The sequence below is a fragment of the Lepus europaeus genome, chromosome 18 (genome assembly GCF_033115175.1).
Source record: "Lepus europaeus isolate LE1 chromosome 18, mLepTim1.pri, whole genome shotgun sequence".
NCBI classification, from domain to species: domain Eukaryota; kingdom Metazoa; phylum Chordata; class Mammalia; order Lagomorpha; family Leporidae; genus Lepus; species Lepus europaeus.
This window is the reverse complement of record NC_084844.1, coordinates 44,626,174-44,644,807: the sequence shown is the minus strand read 5'-3', so window position 1 is coordinate 44,644,807 and position 18,634 is coordinate 44,626,174. Positions and strand designations below refer to the sequence as shown.

Genomic DNA, 18,634 nt, shown 5'->3' with positions numbered 1-18,634 from the left:
TCATCTAAGCACTCCCTTCATGGCCTGTGCGCACACTGGGCTGCTGTGGCTTCTCTCCCAACCTTGGCAAGTTTGCCTCTGCCTGATGTCATGGCAGATTGCTCCCAAAGGCATGACTGACTTTGTTAGATTGTACAAGCTCTGATTCTCTTTTAAAGAAAAAAGACCAGAACAATTCCTAGGGAAATAAAGGCAGAAAAACAGACATCCCCCATCTAGTAGTTCATCCCCCAAATGCCCTCAACAACCCTGACTGGGCCAGACCAAAGCAAGGAGCCAGAAACTCAGTCCCAGTCTTCATGTGGGTGGTAGGGACCTCACCACTGAACCATCACCTGTTGCCTCACACATTATCGGGAGGCCGGAATCAGGAGAACAGCTGGACTCAAATCCAAGCACTCCAATATAGGTTGCATGCATCCCGAGAGGCACCTTAACTACTGTGCCAAAAGCTCACCCCGACATTGTACTTTTTGAAGGCTTATGTTAAAATGTTAACAACGATTAATAGTCACAATGACACTGCTCTAAGAAGTGTCCAAGAACCATTCCTGTTTATCTCACAGAGGAATCTGATTAGTTTATTTAGGCACATGGCTGCGTAAGTCTGGTAAACCTGTCCCAGGAGAAGCCATGTGAAACTTGGGGACTGTGCAGTCAACTATAGAGCGCTTTCTCCCTCCTTAATAAAAGGCCGGGATGCTGTTGCTAGAGGAAGCAGTGGGAGGAGCTGAATGAACACCAGCAAGACAGGGGAGAGAAGAAGGCAGGGAGTCTCCAGAGGAGACATCAGATGACAGCCTCATCTCTCTTGTCAGGCACCACACTGGCATCTCAGATGACCACCGAGCCCTCGAATAGGTGAGGATCCAAGGAGAAAGGTTTCATTTACCCCTGTATATCCTGGATCCTGCAGGCTTGTGGCCCTAGGAAATTATGGATTAGAGGAGAATCCAAAGCTGTATACTGTTGATTTTGGAGCAAGGTCTTAGACTGGAATCTCGCTTGAGTGAACAGAAGGCAGAAGTTATTGGATAGTGAGACAGTGACACAACCTTTAATGAATTTTGTATCTCTGGCTCTGATGAGTCTGTTTTTTTTGTTTGTTTGTTTGTTTTTTCTTGTAGGCTGACAAAATAGATGGGCAAAGTATGGTCCTGGGCACTCCATGATTTGTGTTCTCATAGCCAGATAGGTTGTCCTGGATCAGATGATAAGCAGGAAATCTGGCATTTTCAATTAGACTACAATTCACCATAATCATCTCACCACTTTTTCTTCTTAGGCAATCTCAGAACTGGTCAGCCCAGACATCTTCATGCAATCTCACTCAGAAAATGCAATTTCAGTCAAAGAAATTGTCACTGAAATTGAGTCCATCAGTCAAGGAGCTGGACAGATTCAGCTGAAAGGAGACATCCTATCCAACACATGCCATACGCCAAAGAAGAACACCACCCATGAGAGGGCCCTGGCCCCAGAGAATAAACCTGGACATCTGGAGCAGGATGAGGGTCTCTACACAGCCCAGCCTGAACTAGCCAAAGACTCAGGGAAGTGCAACCTGGAAGGCTGCCTAACCACTCACCCATCCACAGCAGACTTGGAGGAAGAAGAACCAGTTGAGGGAGAACAAGAGCTCAGGGGCCCAGGGACACATTCTGGTGCCAAGTGGTACGCTGGGTCTGTGAGGCGAGCCACCTTAGAGTTTGAAGAGCGCTTACGGCAGGAACAAGAGCACCATGGTGCTGCCCCTGTGTGTACCTCATTGTCCACTCGCAAGAATTCCAAGAATGATTCTTCTGTGGCAGACCTAGCACCCAAAGGGAGAAGTGATGAGACCACCCCGGAACATTTATTTGCCCCCAAGGAATCAGAGATGAACAAGAGCAAAGAGAAGTGCAGTGGGCCTGAGGCTGGCTCCCTGTCCCACTGTGAGCGGAATGCCATTGCTCCGGCACTCAAGGCGCTGGAGTTCCAGCTCTTGCCAGCTCCTCAGGAGTGCCCAGGGTCAGACACCAGAACAAAGCAGGAAGGCGTCCTGAAAGAGCAGAGGGCTGTAGTTTCACACCAGGGAACTGACACACAGGCAGCCCCTGCCCCCCTCCCCAAGAGGATAGAGATCATTGAGTATACCCACACAGCTACCTTACCCAGTCACACTGGCCCAGGAGGTGAAGTGGTCACCAGCAAAGAGAGTGGGGAGCAAAGACTGAGGAATGTGAAAGTGGAGAAGGCCATCACTGTGCTCTGCACACTTGATGAAAATCTGAACAGGACTCTGGACCCCAGCCAGTTTGCTCTGCGCCCCCAAGTGCTACCTCTGCCTCATTCTTCCTCCCCTGGGCAGGACAGGCCCACGGATCCAACCTCTGTGCTGAGCAGCCCTGAAGTCAGGGACAACAGCCCGTTGACAGCCCTGGAGACAGCAGCCCCTTTTGTCAGTCACACAACCCACGTACCATCTGCCAGCTTAGATTTCCTGCATCCCCAGACTGTGGTTCACCTGGAAGGCTTCACGGAGCAAAGCAGCACCACAGACAATGAGCCCTCTCCAGAGCAGCTTGGCTGGGAAGAAACGCAAGAGGTGCCCCTCTCTTGTGGCAATGAAGTGCCACACAAGGGCTCCCAGTTAAGTAGTGAAGATCTAAGTTTAATTAGCAAACTTGGTGACAACGTTAGGGAGTCAAGGGAAAAACTGGACCTGTCGCCTGTAGCTTTTCGACTCCCACATAGCTCTAGTAGTGAGAATATCGAAGGCCTCAGCAGCAGCCCCGGCGTGGTGAGGGAGCTCACTAAAGAAATCGAGTCCCGCGTGGTGTTCCAGGCAGGGCACACCAAGCCACCGCAGATGAGGCGCTCGGCTTCTCTCGCCAAGCTGGGCTACTTGGACCTCTGTAAAGACTGTTTACCAGAGAGCGAGCCTGGCTCCTCCACAACTCATCTCCAACTGCTCCAGCCCTTCCTCAGAACAGACTCAGGCCTGCATGCCCTGGAGGCCCAGGAGCCCCCAGAAGATCCAGGTGCCCTCCGGAACCCAGAGCCCACCAAGTATTTTGTAGAGCAACTCAGAACAACAGAGTGTATCGCACAGAGCAAGCCAGTGGAGAGGCCCCTTGTGCAGTATGCCAAAGAATTTGGTTCCGGCCAGCAGTGTTTGCTCCCCAGGGCAGGACTGGAATTGACTAGCTCTGAAGGAGGCCTTCCTTCGCTACAGACCCAGGGACTGCAGTGCACAGGCCCAGCCCCAGTGCTGGCCGTGGCTCCCCGTCAGCAACATGGCAGAACTCACCCCCTTAGGAGACTGAGAAAGGCAAATGACAAAAAACGGACAACCAACCCCTTCTATAACACCATGTGATTCTGAGCCTATCCATGTGACTTTCTAATAGAAATGTTTGTAAAAGGGGCAGGTGTAATATGTAAGGAACATGCACTTTATTGGTTAATTTTATACTATTTCAGTCATTTTACTGTTCTCGCGCATGCAGGGTTTGGGTTTTCTGGTGTGTGTGTATATACGTGTGTGTGTTTGTGTGTGGGGGGAGAGAGACTGATTTTGGACAGCAAGACCATTTTATCATTTTTTGTTTAAAAAAAAAAAAAACCTCAAAAAGCTCATTTTCAAAGGACACCTTTTGTTATCAAAGGCAAATTGCTGTTTTTCAATCAGCTGCCACCTGCTCCTCACTTTGCCCTCTGAGAAAAGACGAGCTTGTTTGGTGAGGGCAGGAAGCAGCCTGGGGGGGAGGAGTGTGCAGAGATGAGGCTGGGAGCTGGAAGTGCTCCCCGGCACCCGGTGCTGATGATTTGGTTTCCATAGCTGAGACTCTGGACATCAGCGTGCCCTCAGCCTTCGGCCCCAGCCCCAGCCCTTTGGAGTCCTTGAAGTGGGCATGCTTTTTTTAAAAGGGGATCTTTCAGAATCTACTGCTTTTGGTATTCCAGAGTATATCCTATCAGAAAGGCATGGCAATGGCTGGATTTGTAAATTTAGCAAGCAAACTATTTTACCACCAAGAAAATAATCTTTCAAATTTAAAAGAACCCCAAATGGAATCCAAGACGTCTTCTATGGAGGAAAGCGTGATGAGAGGAAGAGGATGCAAAGCTGCGGGTGGAGAGGCCTCTGGGTCCTGGGGGAGCCGCCCAGGTGGTGGTCTTGGCCCTTCCTGCCAGCAGTGTGGGTTGCAGCACAGTGAGACACAGCAGTGACAAGTTTGAAAAACAGCAATCTAAAGTCAGTGTGTTCTTGTAAAATGAATACGTCTGTAGGGTCTTAACCCTTGCATTACTTGAATAATTCTGTAGGCCTTCTGGGTTTAATGGCCATTTTTCTTTCCAATTATTTTCTTTCCCCATGCTGCCCATTTTTTTTTAATTTCATAGATTATATTTGAATTGTTACATGTATATAACCTCCATTAAATGCAAAGTTTTCTATATTATCACTGTTAACACTTGACATAAGTTTTGTTTTTATCCTTTTCCTGGAGTTTGTCATGCTGTAAAGTTCATATACAGTATTTATGTACATAATGTCATCTTCTTCCATGTTTTGTTGTTGATGTAATGGGGGTCTTTTTCATTGATTGTTTTTAAGAAGGAGTGGAGTTGCAACTGGAAAACACACTGATAGGTATTGACAGGAATCTGCACAGGATATTACAGTGGTTTAATTGTTTAAATGGAGACTTCTAATTACCAGCTCCTGCCAAATTATGCATTAGTAAATTCCTCCTCAGAGAAACCCGTAGAGGCTCCCATTGGATCGCAGTGTGACTGACAGTTAATTTCTCTTTGAGACTAAAATCCCAGAACACTGCCAGCAGCCGAACCACAGCCAGGGAGTATCTACGAGTTGTGCAGGGTGGAAGCTCCTAATGGAGCCCGGGAGGCCTCTGGGGAGGCCTTGGCCAAGGGCAAGTGCCTGTGATGACCTCATTTAGGATGCTGTTGCTTTGCTGCCGTTGATCCTTAACACAGGAGTACCTGCCATACACAAGCCTCTTTCAGCTCTTACAGAAACATATTTAGCCTGGAATGCAACACCCTCTCTGCAGCTCATCAAAACTGAAGAGGTTTGCAAATTTGCTTCCTGTTGGCTTTGGTTGATGTCCGCATTGCAAAGGATTGACCGAGTACAACCTTAAGACTTGGGCTTTTGGTTCATCACAGCACTGGAAGGAAAAGACAGATGGCACAGACTGTCAAGGTCATGCCGGAGACCAGAATTTGGCGGGGCAGAGAATAGGGTGATCTGGAATACACAGAAAAGATGAACTGGGGCCATTTGCAGCTGCTCAAAAGGAGCTGTGAATCCGGTTGCCATATTGAGCAACCGTGGTTGGGTCTGACGTCACTGCCAGGAGGCAGGTTGGATAGAAACCACTGGCTAGAGGGTATCCTTATAGTGTAGTACGTATGTGTACCTGTGCCTCAGTTGTTTGCTTAAACATTCAAATGTATCTTCTATACCACTACGTGGTTCTGGGGTGTTTGTGTGTCACAGAGTATTGGTTAGGCTGTGTGAAGAGGCCTGCAAGACAGGGCTGTGAGCTCCCAGGGCTCACCCATCTAAACTGCCCTGTCTTGTTGCAGCAGTTCTGCCACCAATACAATGGGGAAAGGACAGGAAATCATGGCGTGGAGGTTAAGGAAATGGCATCTACTTGCAGTGACCCCTGAGAGGGTGACACTGCCACGCAGGAAGCTCAGGCAGTATGGAGGATGTCACCGCCCCATCTTCTCCCCTGCCACTGTGCTTCATGGCGCTCTGACTGCTTTCAGTGTAACAGAGGTGGGGAAGAAGCCTCCTAATGCTATAAAGAAAAAAAAATATTTTTAAAGAGCAGATGAAGCAGTCTTCTTCTGCCTTCCCTTTTAAAAATTACTTTTTAATTTACCTTCCTAAATAAACGTGTATACAGGGTCTGTAATTCAGCCATGCCAAGGGGTTTTGTCAGCCCTCTCAAACCCCCACAACAGGATGTCCTTAGTTTATTTACGTGTCTGAGGAATGTCTAGGAGAGGTAGCTTGTGAGTTGTTGAGGACTTTCCAGACTTGTTCTCTTCACATTTGTTGGTAATTTCGGTAGGCCTCTTTCCCTTTTCTGTTCATGGAAAGTGCAGACCTAGAGTAGCAGGTTATCTGATAAACGGAAAGAAATGAGCAGGAAAAACCTTGACCTTTTCCCAGTGCCTCTTCTTTATGTTCTTTTGTGAAAACCACCGTAGTCTGACTTTTGATCACTCTGGAAAGTGTGTGTTTGTGTGTGTGTGCATGCGTATTTCAGTGCCTGGGGCAAAAGCCCCAGGAGCACCCAGGATTTGAGCTGTAATCTAGATGGTTACCTGGTTAGTAGGAGAGAAACCCCAACCCTTTCTTAATTTTTGCAGACACTTAGTATTCTCTAGTTGACCCGTAGTACTATAGTATAGTAATGTTCATCTCTCCTTGTTTTGGTTGCCTTTCAGATTCTAAATGTTTAGGATCATTCTTGGCATCTCAGCCTCTTCAGGCTCTTTATCTAGTGTTTTTCTGGTTCCTGTACCTTTATCCCAACTGGTATATCCTCTTTCTCATTTTAGGAACCACCTAAGGCTCCAAGATCAGCCTGAGGATGACAGCCCAGGCTCTGAGGTCACGAGCCCCAAATGCTGTTAGGGTGGATCTAAAGCTTCCCGCAAGAAGCTTCAGAGACATAGCGGCTCACAGAAATCTTGTTTCCTCTGAGGATTTCAGTTCTGAAGTGATCTAGGCATGTTTGGTAAAGATGTTTTTGTGGGATTTTTTTTTTTAAGAAAGCATTATGCAAAAAGTCACTTAAGGGCATTTTAAACTTTTTAAATGAAGCCATTGTTTGGCTTTTTTGGACAACTATTTGTGGATACTTTGTTTACATTATGAGTGTTAAAATATGCATCATCTTGTTGGCCAGTCAGTCCTCCAGGCACCCAAGCCCCGGCTGTCCCGTGAGTCCTCACACAACAATGCCATAATGGTCAGCCCTTGGGAATCAGTGGGTGCAGCCTGGAGCTGACTTCCGTTCGTGTCCTGCACTCCCACCTAACACTCTCTATGGAAATACTCATTTCCTCAGTGCTGGTGTGTCTTACAGTGATGGTTGTAGTGGTGAATGGTTCGTGTTGTTTTTGTTTTGTTTTGCTTTTTAATGGTAGACGATGAAATTTCAGCTGTTTCAGCAGCAATCCAACTGAAAAGCAACTTGGACTTTGTTTTCCCTTCCAAACTAAAAGATCAAGGCATGTATTAGACATAAGCATATTTGCTGCCTCAATTCACCCAACACCCGTGTTAGAAAAGGGCCTGCCAGCAAAGCAGGAAGCTACACACTCCTAACCCTTCTCCCAGGGCTTGGGGTCCCTTGACGCCATGGCGAGCAATTGCAAGGTGCTTCTATACTTTTCCAGCCTGGAAGTGGAGGGTGACTGGGCCTGGCTTCTGCTATGAAAAGAAGACCAGCCTCATTTTCTCAGTGGCCTGGAGATCTGGGACAGGATCTCTAAACTGGAACCATCCTTGAGCAGCTTGAAGATTCCCCTTAGAGGTATCTGGCTGGTGTCACCATCTCTTGTCCTCTCGTTGATGCTGGGCAGCATCCTGTGTGCACCTGCAGAGCTAATACCTGGGGCTTACCTCAAGCTGAAAACTGGATAGCTGGCCCCAAAATGTTTCCCAATCAGTAAGTCCACAGGGAATTGTTTGGTCTCTAGGTTTTACTAATTTTGATTTGCTTAGCATAGCTAAAGGTGCCTTTTCTTTTTTTCTTGTTTTCTTCCTTTCTTTCTTTCTACTTTATTTTGTAGGACTTGTCCTAAACATGGGGAAAAAAAAGTCCAGAAGACTGTGTCACTGACTGTTACCTTTGCCCCAGGCCACCCTAAACTTTTATGCTCACTTTTATTAAATAAAGCAGGTGCTCCCTGGAATCTCTGGGACCTTTTTGAGGCATTTGAAGCAGAAAATAGAGTGGTCTCATCTCCTTCCTTAATCTTCCTGGTGGTTGGGATGTTCCACTTGTATCATAGATTTTTTTATTACTGATGTGCTCCACTGTTTTTAAATGTGAACTTGTGCGCAAATGTGCAGATTCAATGTTCTTGTTACAGATTGAATAAATTTTTATTTTGACGATGAAATGTGTACTTTATCAAGTGCAGCAAAGAAGGGGGCTCTTGGTCAAAGTGGAGGGGCTGGGAGAGGAAAACACTGGTGACATGGAGCCATTTGCATTGATGGATCCCAAACAGGTACACCCTGAGCATAGGAAGTGTAACTTCCTACCTTCCACAAAATGGAAGACTCAATAGGAGATAGGATCACCAAAATTAATTCAGACAGCATGGCTCCAAAATCCAGTGACCAAACTGGGAACTCGCCTACTCAATGAAGCATTCGCCAAAGCCACCACCTGAATGTCAGGGGAGTGAATAAGCAAAGGACGAAATTGCTCCACCATGTGTGGTGCAGAGTGACTGGTCTGGAACAGCTGCTGTGACCTCCCCCGGCAGGGACTGGATTTCTTGGATGGGCGAACTCTGGACGCCAGTGAGAGAAGGAGAACAACTTTCAGCATAAGGCACCGCAGCACACTGAAAGGTTTGCAGAAAGGGGACATGAATTTCACAATAAGAGCTGTAACTGCCACTACTGGGAGAAGCAGGTCAGTGGTACAGGAGGGATGTGGGGCCAAAGAGCAGACAGTTCTCTAAACCAGATGGGGTTGGGGGACACTGCTCCCACCTTTCACCATACCCATCATGAGCGATTTCCCAGTTCCTAATGAAATTTGCCACTTCCTTGAGCTAAAGTTCATTTTGAATTGTCCATGTCACGTGGATGGAGATGTACACACCACTGTTCTCTAGATAAGCTATTTTTTAAAAAAAATGACTGTATTTGAAAGGCAGAGTTAGAGAGGAAGAGGTCTTCCATCCACTGGTTTACTCCCAAAATGGCCACAGCCAGGAGCTGCTTCTGGGTCTCCACATGGGTGCAGAGCCCCCAGCACCTGGGCTGCCTTCTGCTGCTTTCCCAGGCCATTAGCAGGGATCCTGATTGAAGTGCAGCAGCCAGGACTCAAACCAGCACTCATAAGGGATGCTGGCATTGCAGGCGGCTCCCTAACCCACCACGCCACAATGCCGGCCCCTAGATAAGCTTTTGACTTTCTAGCCAAGGCAGATCAAATCAGAGCAAATTTGCCGGGCTCCCTCTTCCAGAAAATGGCTTTAGGAAAGGTGACATCTGTGCCTGAATTCTACAGACTGCAGTTCAGGGGGCAGTTCAAAGAAGAAGCACCAAAACCAAGTGGCTTCATGCCCTGATTGCTCATCATGCCTTGTCTCTGCCCACCCACTGCTCTGCCAGGCCTTGGTGCCTAGGAGAAGGCTAGAGGGCAGGGCTGAGCCATGCCAGGCTCAAGCAAATAGCTGTGAATCCCTGCTCCTTCGTGGTGATGTAACTGAAGGCTGGGTAGACTGAAAGACTGCTGCTTTCTAGTCCCAAACCCTTCCCTGTAGAAGAGAGTCCCCTGCTGTCTTTAGAGAGAGGGAAGGAAAGGTACAGTTTTAGGCAGTGAGTCAAATGCCTTCCCTGCCAGCAAGTGGTGCAGAGGGCTGGTCTCTGCCCTCCAAGACTCCGGAGAGTGTGAAATAACAGTATCATGAGCCAAGAGAAAAAAATCTAGGCGGTGTGCAGGCACTGGGTAGACAGCAGCTACAGGAACTGGTAGTTCTTGGCTGGCTGTATTGTGATCAGGCTACTTTTTTTTTAAGATTTCTTTTATTCATCTGAAAGGCAGAGACCGAGATCTTCCATTCACTGGTTCTCTCTTAGCTGGCACTGGGCCAAAGGAGGCCAGGAGGCCCTGACCCAAGTACTTGAGCCATACCTGCTGTTTCCCTGGGTACACAGCAGCAAAGCAGAGCTGGGACTCACAACCGAGGCACTCCAACATGGGATGTGGACGTCCCACGCGGTGTCTTCAACAGCTGCACCGAACGCTCACCCCACTGTGCATCTTGGGGAGAGGGGCGGCTACCCTGGAACACAGGCACCACCTTAAACGAGGTCCAGAACACAGCGTGGGGTCAGGTTAGACCCCCCACCTAAAAAAAAAAAAAAAGCCACACCGCCAGAGACCTGTGCCAACCTCCTCCCCTGAACCTGGTGCGGAGGGGCGCGCGGTCGGGGGAGTTCACGCTCCCCTCCCAGGCCTTCGAGCTGCTTCCCGCCCCGCTCTCCCCAGCGGAGAGAAGCGCCCAGCGCTTTGCCCGCGTTCGACGGCAGCCGCGGGCCAGCCGACTCTCACTCAGGAGCCCAGATGTCTTCAGGCGCCTCTTCCCCGGAGGCCGGGACGAGCAGCCGCCGCAGCCCCGGCCCGCCGGGATCGGCTCTGCTCGGGAGCACGACCGCGGCGGCGCACGCAGCGGGAAGGCAGCCGCGGTGGCACGGCCGCCGGCTCTGCGTCCGGGAACCTGGGCCTCCCCAGACGACCCGAGAGGCGCGGAGCGAGGCGGAAGCGCGCGCACCCCGCACGCTCGCGCACACTTACTTTGGCCGTCCGGCCGAGGGCGGTGACCGCGCGGCCCCGGGTCGGAGGCGCTCGGCTTTCCCGCCGCTGGGGAGGGCGGGGCCGCTGTGGCCCCGGCCCCGCCCCGGCCGAGGCCCCGCCCCCTCAGGTTGATGGCAGCGGCAGCTGGGACTGCAGCGGCGCGGGGCCCCGGAGAGCCGCAGGCAGCGGCCGGAGCGCGCAGCCCGACACCCGGGGCCCAGACGCCGTGGGCACCCGGAGAGGCAGTTCCGGCGCCCGGACGCCTTCCTCGGCCCCTCAGAGCACCCCGGTCCCCCGGCGAAGGAGTCGCTGCGTGAGCGCCCCCTCGGCCCGCTCAGGACCAGGTACAACTGCCCCCACCCCCGCCGCCGCCGCCGCCGCCGCCCCGCAGCCCGCGAGAGGGCGAGGTCTCTGGAGGGGGCAGAGGTCTGCGCCCCCTCCCCCCCAGCCAAATTCGGTCCCGGGCAGGGCCGACTTGGTGTCTATATTTGGCCGGACAGCGGCCGGAGCGCAGACACCTCGTCTCGCAGGAACGCAGTGCCGGGGCAGGAGGCCCGAGAGGGTGCGGGGAGGCTGGGCCTCAGGCTGGGGCCGCAGAAGCGGCTTGAAGGGCACAGGGATGCCCGGGGCCGGGGAGGGGCTGGAGCCGGTGCCCCTGGGGGAGAGCCTGGTGCGTTCCCTGGGGAAGAGAGCAGTGTAGCAGGCCACGGCTGCAGAAAGGGTACCTCACCTTCCCCACCCGTGCAAATCGCCCTGGCCCGGAGGTCGCGGACCCCACCCCTGAGAGAGTTCTGGAGGAAGGGCCCACGGGAGAGAGGGCCCTGGGGGATGCTGACAGAAGTATGGTAGGCAAAAGCTGCAAGGCCTCCGGCAGAAGCCAGCACAGGGAAAAGTGGAAGGAAGAGAGGTCCCCTTCCGTCATGCCCCCCCCCCCCATACCTAACGAAACTGATGGGAACAGTAGCAGGAAGGACCCAGGCGAGCTGACAGGAGGAACCTCTCCCTCACCACATTTTTAGAAAAAGGCAAAACTGCATCTGCCTGAACAAGGCCAGAGATGCAAGTTCAGGGTCTTGGGGGGATGCAGTCCTAGCCCCGAACCTGGCCTCCAGCCAAGATCCAAGGCAGAGGCCTCTGGGAGGTGCAACCACTTCCAGGAAGGGATGCTCACATAAGGCAGGCAGCTCAGGGCAGCCTAGCATTGAGGCACCTCCCCACACATGCCGATTTCCAGGAAGCTTTCAGCCCCTTTGGGTCCACTGAACCCCCTGGGTCTCTAAGGAGAAGTCAGGCCCCAAGTCCTAGCACCTTGCATTAAACAGCACTTTTACAGGTGGCAAAGGCCTGTCCCGCTCTAGGAAAGCTCCCAGTCTAGGACCAGACCTCTGGGCAGATAACCCTTGTCACTCACTTCCGCCCTCACGCCTCCTCTTCCCACAGCTCGCTGGACTAAGCAGCAAAGGCATCTCTGAGCCTGAGATCTTCCAGCTCTGTCCCCCGCTATGAGCCGGCGCGTGGTCCGGCAGAGCAAGTTCCGCCATGTGTTTGGGCAGGCAGCAAAGGCTGACCAGTCCTACGAGGACATCCGCGTGTCCAAGGTCACGTGGGACAGCTCCTTCTGTGCCGTCAATCCCAAATTCCTGGCAATTATCGTGGAGGCTGGAGGTGGGGGTGCCTTCATTGTCCTGCCCCTGGCCAAGGTGAGGAAGCTGGGGAAGGAAGCAAGTGGGAGGGCGCCATCTGGGGGCTCCCAGCAGCTGTGTCCTTGTCCATTCCAGTTCTCCCGAGGGCAGTTTGTGTTGATTGGCCTTCAGGGACCATGAGGATGTTCCCCCACCCCACCCGGAACGGCAGCATGGGGGGAGGGGCCCTGCACCCACTCCCCAGTCCATGCGCCTCTCTGTGCAGTACCCTGATCCCAGCAGGGACCAGCAGGAGTGTCAGCTGATGGAGATGGCTTGGCTGCAGTGGAACCCAGGCCCAGTGACATTCTGTCCCTGTCTCTCCTAATGCCACGCCCTCTCTCCAGCCCAGGATGACCACTTGATTAACTCACATCCCAAAGCAGCTCACTGAGCACAGAATCAGGCTCTGTCCAAAGAGCCCTTGGCCACCTCCCCTTTCTGGTTCTTACAGAGAACAAAGGGCAAAGCCCTAGGGATGGGGTACCAGGCAGTGACTGCCACCTTTGCTGAGTACTCCCAAGTCCCTTGGCCATCTTCATCCCCAGGATGGCCTCGCCAAGGCATGCCCTTGACCTGGATGCTGGCCTCTTCACCTTGGTAGGGGAGACCCACAGGTGGCAGGGTCAGGAGGAGGCTGACAATAGCTGGTGAGTCATCCCAGACAATGCAGACACCATCCAAGGACGCCACACCCAGGGCTCGAGTTTCAACTGGAGCTGCCTCCTCTTCTAGGATAGCTACCATTTCAATGCCACCCAGCCATGGCCACCACCACCAGCTAGACAGGGCCAGTGCCAATGCGGAGGGCTCACAACCCACACAAGCATCCCACGAAAACCAGAAATAGGTGGGTCACCAGCTCCACTTTGGGGATAGTAGGCACCAGAACTACTTGCTGCCCATGGTTCCAAGGAGATGTCAGTGATGTGGGAGAGATCTGCTGAGGGTGGTAGGAAGGTGCTGTTGGGCATCTCACCTTGCCCTTGTCCACTAGGGAGTTTCCACAAACTGCGCAGCTGGGAGAACAGGTTCAGAAACAGTCTCCTCCAAGGAGATGTCTCTGGAAGAGCATTGGCCAGAGAGCTGCAGTCTCACTCACCTCTACCAGTATCTTGGCGTGTGTCCTTTGTTAAGTCATCTTGCCTCTCTACTATCCCCTAATTCTATTTCAACTCTGTGTGCCTTCAGCAAAGTTCAGGAAATAGATAGGATGAGGTTAGAGGAGCTAAGAGGGGTCTGCAAAGAGAAAATATATAAAGAATGGAGTCATGGATAAATCTGCTGCCAACACCCCCACCAAAAAAAAAAAAAAAAAAAAACACAGGAGCATGGCCCCTCACCTCCCTCTCCAATCCCTCCAGACAGGACGAGTAGATAAGAACTACCCACTGGTCACTGGACACACCGCCCCCGTGCTGGACATCGACTGGTGCCCACACAATGACAATGTCATCGCCAGTGCCTCCGATGACACCACCATCATGGTAGGAACCAGGTGGCTGCTGCAGGGCCGGGGAGGAGGGAGGGCAGCATCACCTGTACTGGGGAGGTGCTGAGTCCCAGAACACTGCCCTGCCCGCTCCCAGGCTATTTTTAGGTACGTGCCCACTCCCTCCCAGGATGCACCGCTTAGTACTAATTATAGCTATAGACAACTTGGAGCCGGAAGAGCAGGGGGCATTGGTTGGAAGTCTCCCTGCTGGGGTAAAGGAGGAGGTCTCTGGAGAACTAGCAGCGCCCCCTTCTGACTCCCAGCTGCTTCTGGCCTGGGCAGGCACCACTGAATCCTGGCCTGTGTTTGACCCTTACCATTCAAGCCCGCAGAGGAGGGACAGGGCCTGCTCATCCTCCCGACCCTGCGCCTTTCTTCCTACCCAGGTGTGGCAGATTCCAGACTACACCCCCGTGCGCAACATCACGGAGCCTGTCATCACGCTCGAGGGCCACTCCAAGCGTGTGGGCATCCTCTCCTGGCACCCGACTGCCAGGAACGTCCTGCTCAGTGCAGGTCCGGGGCCTCAGGAGAAGTCCCTGCTGTACGGGGGGGGGGGGGGGGGGCAAAGTCAGGCTCCAGGTGATGACGGTGCCTGGCCACTCTGAGCAGGTGGTGACAATGTGATCATCATCTGGAACGTGGGCACCGGGGAGGTGCTGCTGAGTCTGGACGACTTGCACCCCGACGTCATCCACAGCGTGTGCTGGAACAGCAACGGCAGCCTGATAGCCACTACGTGCAAGGACAAGACCCTGCGCATCATCGACCCGCGGAAGGGCCAAGTGGTGGCGGTGAGTGCCTGGCCTGTGCAGCGACCGGCCGCCGGTACCTGATAGACACAGTGGTTCACCTGCCCCATCCCTACTCCAGTGACTGGAGCGTCTTCCCTGGGCTCCACCGCTTCCAGCCCTACGGAATGGACTTGGACGGCCCGCAATTCGCAGCCCCGGCCCTCTTCCCTTCCCCTCCCCTACATCTCTAAAGCTTAGAGGCAGTCCCCTCACTTTGGGATGGAGGAGGGGAGAAGCTGGAAACTCCATCTGCCCTCTAGAACCTGCATGAAACCTGAGACGGGACCCCCTCCTCTCGGCTAGCCCCAAACCCCACCTCCCCAGAGTCCCCCCACTCTTCCAGAGACTGGGGTATGCCCACCAGCTCAAGGGCTAACCTCTTCCTACTCTTCCGCGGGCCGGAGCGTGGGGCAGCCCTCGCGGTTACCCTGGGAGAGCGGTGGCCCTGGCCTCACCAGCCCCAGGCGGGGCGCGGCGCGGTGCGGTGCGCGGGGCGAGTGCATGTTTGCGTGGAGCTTGCGCGGCAAGCGCGGCCGGGGCGGCGAGCAGGCGCTCTAACCCACTAACCCTGCGAGCAGGAGCGAGCCCGGCCTCACGAGGGCGCCCGCCCGCTGCGGGCCGTCTTCACCGCAGACGGGAAGCTGCTCAGCACCGGCTTCAGCAGGATGAGTGAGCGGCAACTCGCGCTATGGGACCCGGTAGGCCAGGCCGCGCCGGGCGCGCTCGCTCGCTCGCTCCTTTGCTGGGTCGGCCAGGCGCGCTCTCCCGGCCGGTGGCCCGCACGCAACAGGTCCGAGCAGAGCGGAGAGCTCGCGTTCGGGAACAGCCTCGCTACGACCTCGAACCAGCCGACATCCCCGGCTCTAGGGCGCTTAAGGGCTGGGGAATCCGCTGAGAACCACGCACATCCTGCCCTCTCCAGGCCAGGGGTCCCCCAGGAAGTTGAGTTCCTAGGTGCCCTCCTCATCTCTCTCCCCGCCCTCCAAGGCCCCCAGGACAGGCAGTCTGGTGATGCCCCTCCCTGTCTCCCCCCCCCCCCCCCCAGGAGAGGTTTGCGGCCCACGAGGGGATGAGGCCCATGCGGGCCGTCTTCACGCGCCAGGGCCATATCTTCACCACGGGCTTCACCCGCATGAGCCAGCGAGAGCTGGGCCTGTGGGACCCGGTAACGCAGCTGGAGGCTTGGGGTGTGTGCCCCGGGGACTGGCATCACGGGAGAGGGGCCAGGCTCCCCCACCCGCAGGGCATGCCCACCTCGACAGGGCTGGAGGCTGCTGCCCTCTCTACAGCGCCTGCCATCCCCACACCCACCCCTCTGTCCAGTTTTGCTGCGTCGCCTGAAGAAGCCCGTGCTGGTGCCCCCACCTGGTGATGCCGAGTCCCTGGGGGTGGTTTGCTGTGACTGCATGCGGCGACGCTGGGGGTATAAGTGCTCGGGGAAGGAGGAGTGGTGTCCAGGGGAGGGACCTGCTGCCCTGGTTACCAGAGCTGTCTTGGGTGTGCACGGGGTTTGGGGAGGGCAAAAGGCCTGAAGGGGGTTCCAGGGCAGCACAGGAGCCAGGGCAAGGCTGGTCACGCCTCCTCTGTGCTCGGGCAGAACAACTTCGAGGAGCCAGTGGCCCTGCAGGAGATGGACACAAGCAATGGGGTCCTACTGCCATTCTACGATCCGGACTCCAGCATCGTCTACCTGTGTGGCAAGGTGCTTGAGGCTTGGCAGGGAGAACGGCAGCATGGACGGATGGAGGAGTGTGAGGGCCCTGGCCGGGTGCACCTCTAAACCAACTGGCTTTGCAGGGCGACAGCAGCATTCGGTACTTTGAGATCACTGAGGAGGCGCCCTTCGTGCACTACCTGAACACGTTCAGCAGCAAAGAGCCACAGCGAGGCGTGGGCTTCATGCCCAAGCGGGGCCTGGATGTCAGCAAGTGTGAGATTGCCCGGTCAGCAGCCCTGCCCCCCCACCCCCGGGTATTCGTCCCTGCCTCTTGTCCGCTCCTAGCCACAGTGGCTTCCCCAACAGTGCCACGCTTTGCAGAAGAGAGGGTGTGGGGTGCCGAGCAGGTGTTTCAGGGCCAGCCGCAGCGCTCAGTAGCCGGACAGCCTCCTCGTGTGTACAAGGTTGATAAACACCCCAGAACTGCTGTTTGCCATGCACTGCGCACGCTGGGAGCTCAGCCAGGTTTGGCTGCAACACCCTAACCTCACAGTTAAATAAGGAGGTAGCAGTGTGCGGGGTGCTGAGCCCCGCTCTCTTACAGGTTCTACAAGTTGCACGAAAGGAAGTGTGAGCCCATCATCATGACGGTGCCCCGCAAGGTGAGGGCGGGCAGAGCGGTTGGCGGGGGTGGGGGGTGGGGTGCGCAGCAGACTGGTACCTCGGCTCACGCAGCCACCCACCCCCGCAGTCAGACCTGTTCCAGGACGATCTGTACCCGGACACGCCAGGTCCAGAGCCGGCCCTGGAAGCGGACGAATGGCTCGCCGGCCAGGACGCCGAACCTGTGCTTATTTCGCTGAAGGACGGCTACGTGCCGCCCAAGCACCGCGAGCTCAGGGTCACCAAGCGCAACATCCTGGATGCGCGCCCGCCCGCCGGCCCCCGCCGCAGCCAGTCGGCCAGCGACGCCCCCTTGGCGGTAAGACCCAACCCCGCCCCACACGGTCTCAGCCCACAAACCCTCCTCCCGCCCGCCGTCCAACACGGCCTCTTCGGTCCTTGGCACCCTAGCAGCAGCACACCCTGGAGACGATCCTGGAGGAGATCAAGGCCCTGCGCGAGCGGGTGCAGGCCCAGGAGCAGCGCATCACGGCCCTGGAGAACATGCTGTGCGAGCTGGTGGACGGCACGGACTAGCCCCCGCCCGGCAGGCGTGGCGCCGGCTCTGGGCTCTGGACTCCCGACCCGCCTCCTTTAGCTGGGGCTGGGGGCGGAACTGGGAAGGCAACACCGCCCCTCGTGGGAGACCCGGACAAACGGAGCGGAGGCGACGTCCGCGTCTGTCTGGCGAGGGCTGGGCTGCGCGCTTGGTCCAGGACTCGCAGGAGCTGGCCTAGGTGGCCCGGGGTAACGGGGCCTCAGCAATGGTGCTGCACGGCGAGGTGGTGTCGCCTTCCGTCGCCTGCGCGGAGCAGACGAAGTGCTTAGTATTAGCGCAATGCTTGGGAGATACTGGGGAGCTTGGGCCTGGCCTCAAAGGGGTGGCAACTCGACGGGTCCCCCCAGATCGGGGGAAGTTAGAGCTGCCCTTCTTCAGCTCCTCTGATCCCGCCACCCGTGTGAGGGGTCACCTAGACGGGAGCACCCCAGTTCTGCAGACACACACACAGCCCGCACCCAGCAGGCTCTGGCAGGGGGCTCCTTCCTTTCGCCGGCAGCTTCCTCTGGGCAGCTCGAGAAAACTGGAAGCAGGCTCCCTCCCCCCCCCCCATACACACTGCCCCCAGCCCCTTGGCCATGGCCTTGACCCAGAGGAAAACAAGACTACTGAATGGAATCCGTTACTAAGTGTTCAGTTGTGCCTCTTGCATGGCTGGGGGTCATTGGCCTGAGATCCTCAGCTTCCGCTCATGTCCCCGGGAGGCCTAGCACACGCAACCCTGGGCCCAGTAGCCGCCAGGCAGCCCCTCACCCCAGAGCCCTCCTGCTTGGAGGTGGTGGGTGCTCCTGCCCAGTAAAGTCAGGTAGGAAAAGCCTCCGGTTTGAAGCCGATTTATTTGTGCCTCACAATCAGTCTGGTGCCCCTGGCGTCAGGGAAGGGAGTGGGAAGAACAGTTTCTCTGTGGTGTTCTTTCTTCGGTCCCCTTGTTGTGTCCCTTCTGAGCCCCAGTGGCTGAGCCCGGAAGGCCAGTCCGAGAGAGGCCCCGGACAAGGGTGTGCAGTGGGCCCTCTGCCCCTGGCGGGGTCTGTGCTTCTCTGGGTGGGTGAGGCGGGGCAGAGGGAGAGCCTGGGGTTAGCACCATTGGATGAAGGGTTTGAGAGTTGGCCCCTGGTGAGGGCAAGTGGGATGCACAACCACAGAGGGCTAGCAGCAGCTGGTGGGAAGGGGTAGGTGGTGGTGCCAGGGCCCTGGGCGACCCCTT

At 55.2% G+C, this 18,634-nt stretch overlaps 2 protein-coding genes and 1 long non-coding RNA gene across 17 annotated transcripts in view; 2 read left to right on the top strand and 1 right to left on the bottom strand.

Annotated features, from left to right (window-relative positions):
* Positions 1-8,180, top strand: part of SSH2 (slingshot protein phosphatase 2) — a 279,343-nt gene extending 271,163 nt beyond the window's left edge. For all 7 annotated transcript variants that reach the window (XM_062175545.1, XM_062175541.1, XM_062175540.1 and 4 more), the window contains one exon: positions 1,286-8,180. In XM_062175545.1, coding sequence (XP_062031529.1) covers positions 1,286-3,361 — 2,076 coding nt within the window. In that variant the 3' untranslated portion in view covers positions 3,362-8,180. The remainder of the gene's footprint in view (positions 1-1,285) is intronic.
* Positions 8,137-10,632, bottom strand: LOC133747248 (uncharacterized). The gene is made up of 3 exons (XR_009864299.1): positions 10,581-10,632; positions 9,918-10,068; positions 8,137-8,616 (listed from the first exon to the last, which is right to left on the bottom strand). It is a non-coding gene; the product is annotated as an uncharacterized LOC133747248 (long non-coding RNA).
* Positions 10,633-10,763: 131 nt separating this feature from the next.
* CORO6 (coronin 6) lies at positions 10,764-18,255 on the top strand. 9 transcript variants are annotated; one of them, XM_062216029.1, is made up of 12 exons: positions 10,764-10,924; positions 12,021-12,280; positions 13,627-13,749; positions 14,144-14,273; positions 14,370-14,551; positions 15,130-15,249; positions 15,597-15,716; positions 16,149-16,253; positions 16,349-16,494; positions 16,813-16,870; positions 16,960-17,190; positions 17,286-18,255. In XM_062216029.1, the coding sequence occupies exons 2-12, from the start codon at positions 12,083-12,085 to the stop codon at positions 17,406-17,408; spliced, it is 1,536 nt and encodes a 511-aa protein (XP_062072013.1). In that variant the 5' UTR covers positions 10,764-10,924; positions 12,021-12,082; the 3' UTR covers positions 17,409-18,255. The 9 variants fall into 9 exon arrangements, with proteins under 9 accessions (XP_062072013.1, XP_062072012.1, XP_062072017.1 ...); XM_062216028.1 differs by having other exon boundaries at positions 17,283-18,255; XM_062216033.1 differs by lacking the exon at positions 15,130-15,249 and having other exon boundaries at positions 10,766-10,924.
* Positions 18,256-18,634: the final 379 nt, after the last annotated feature.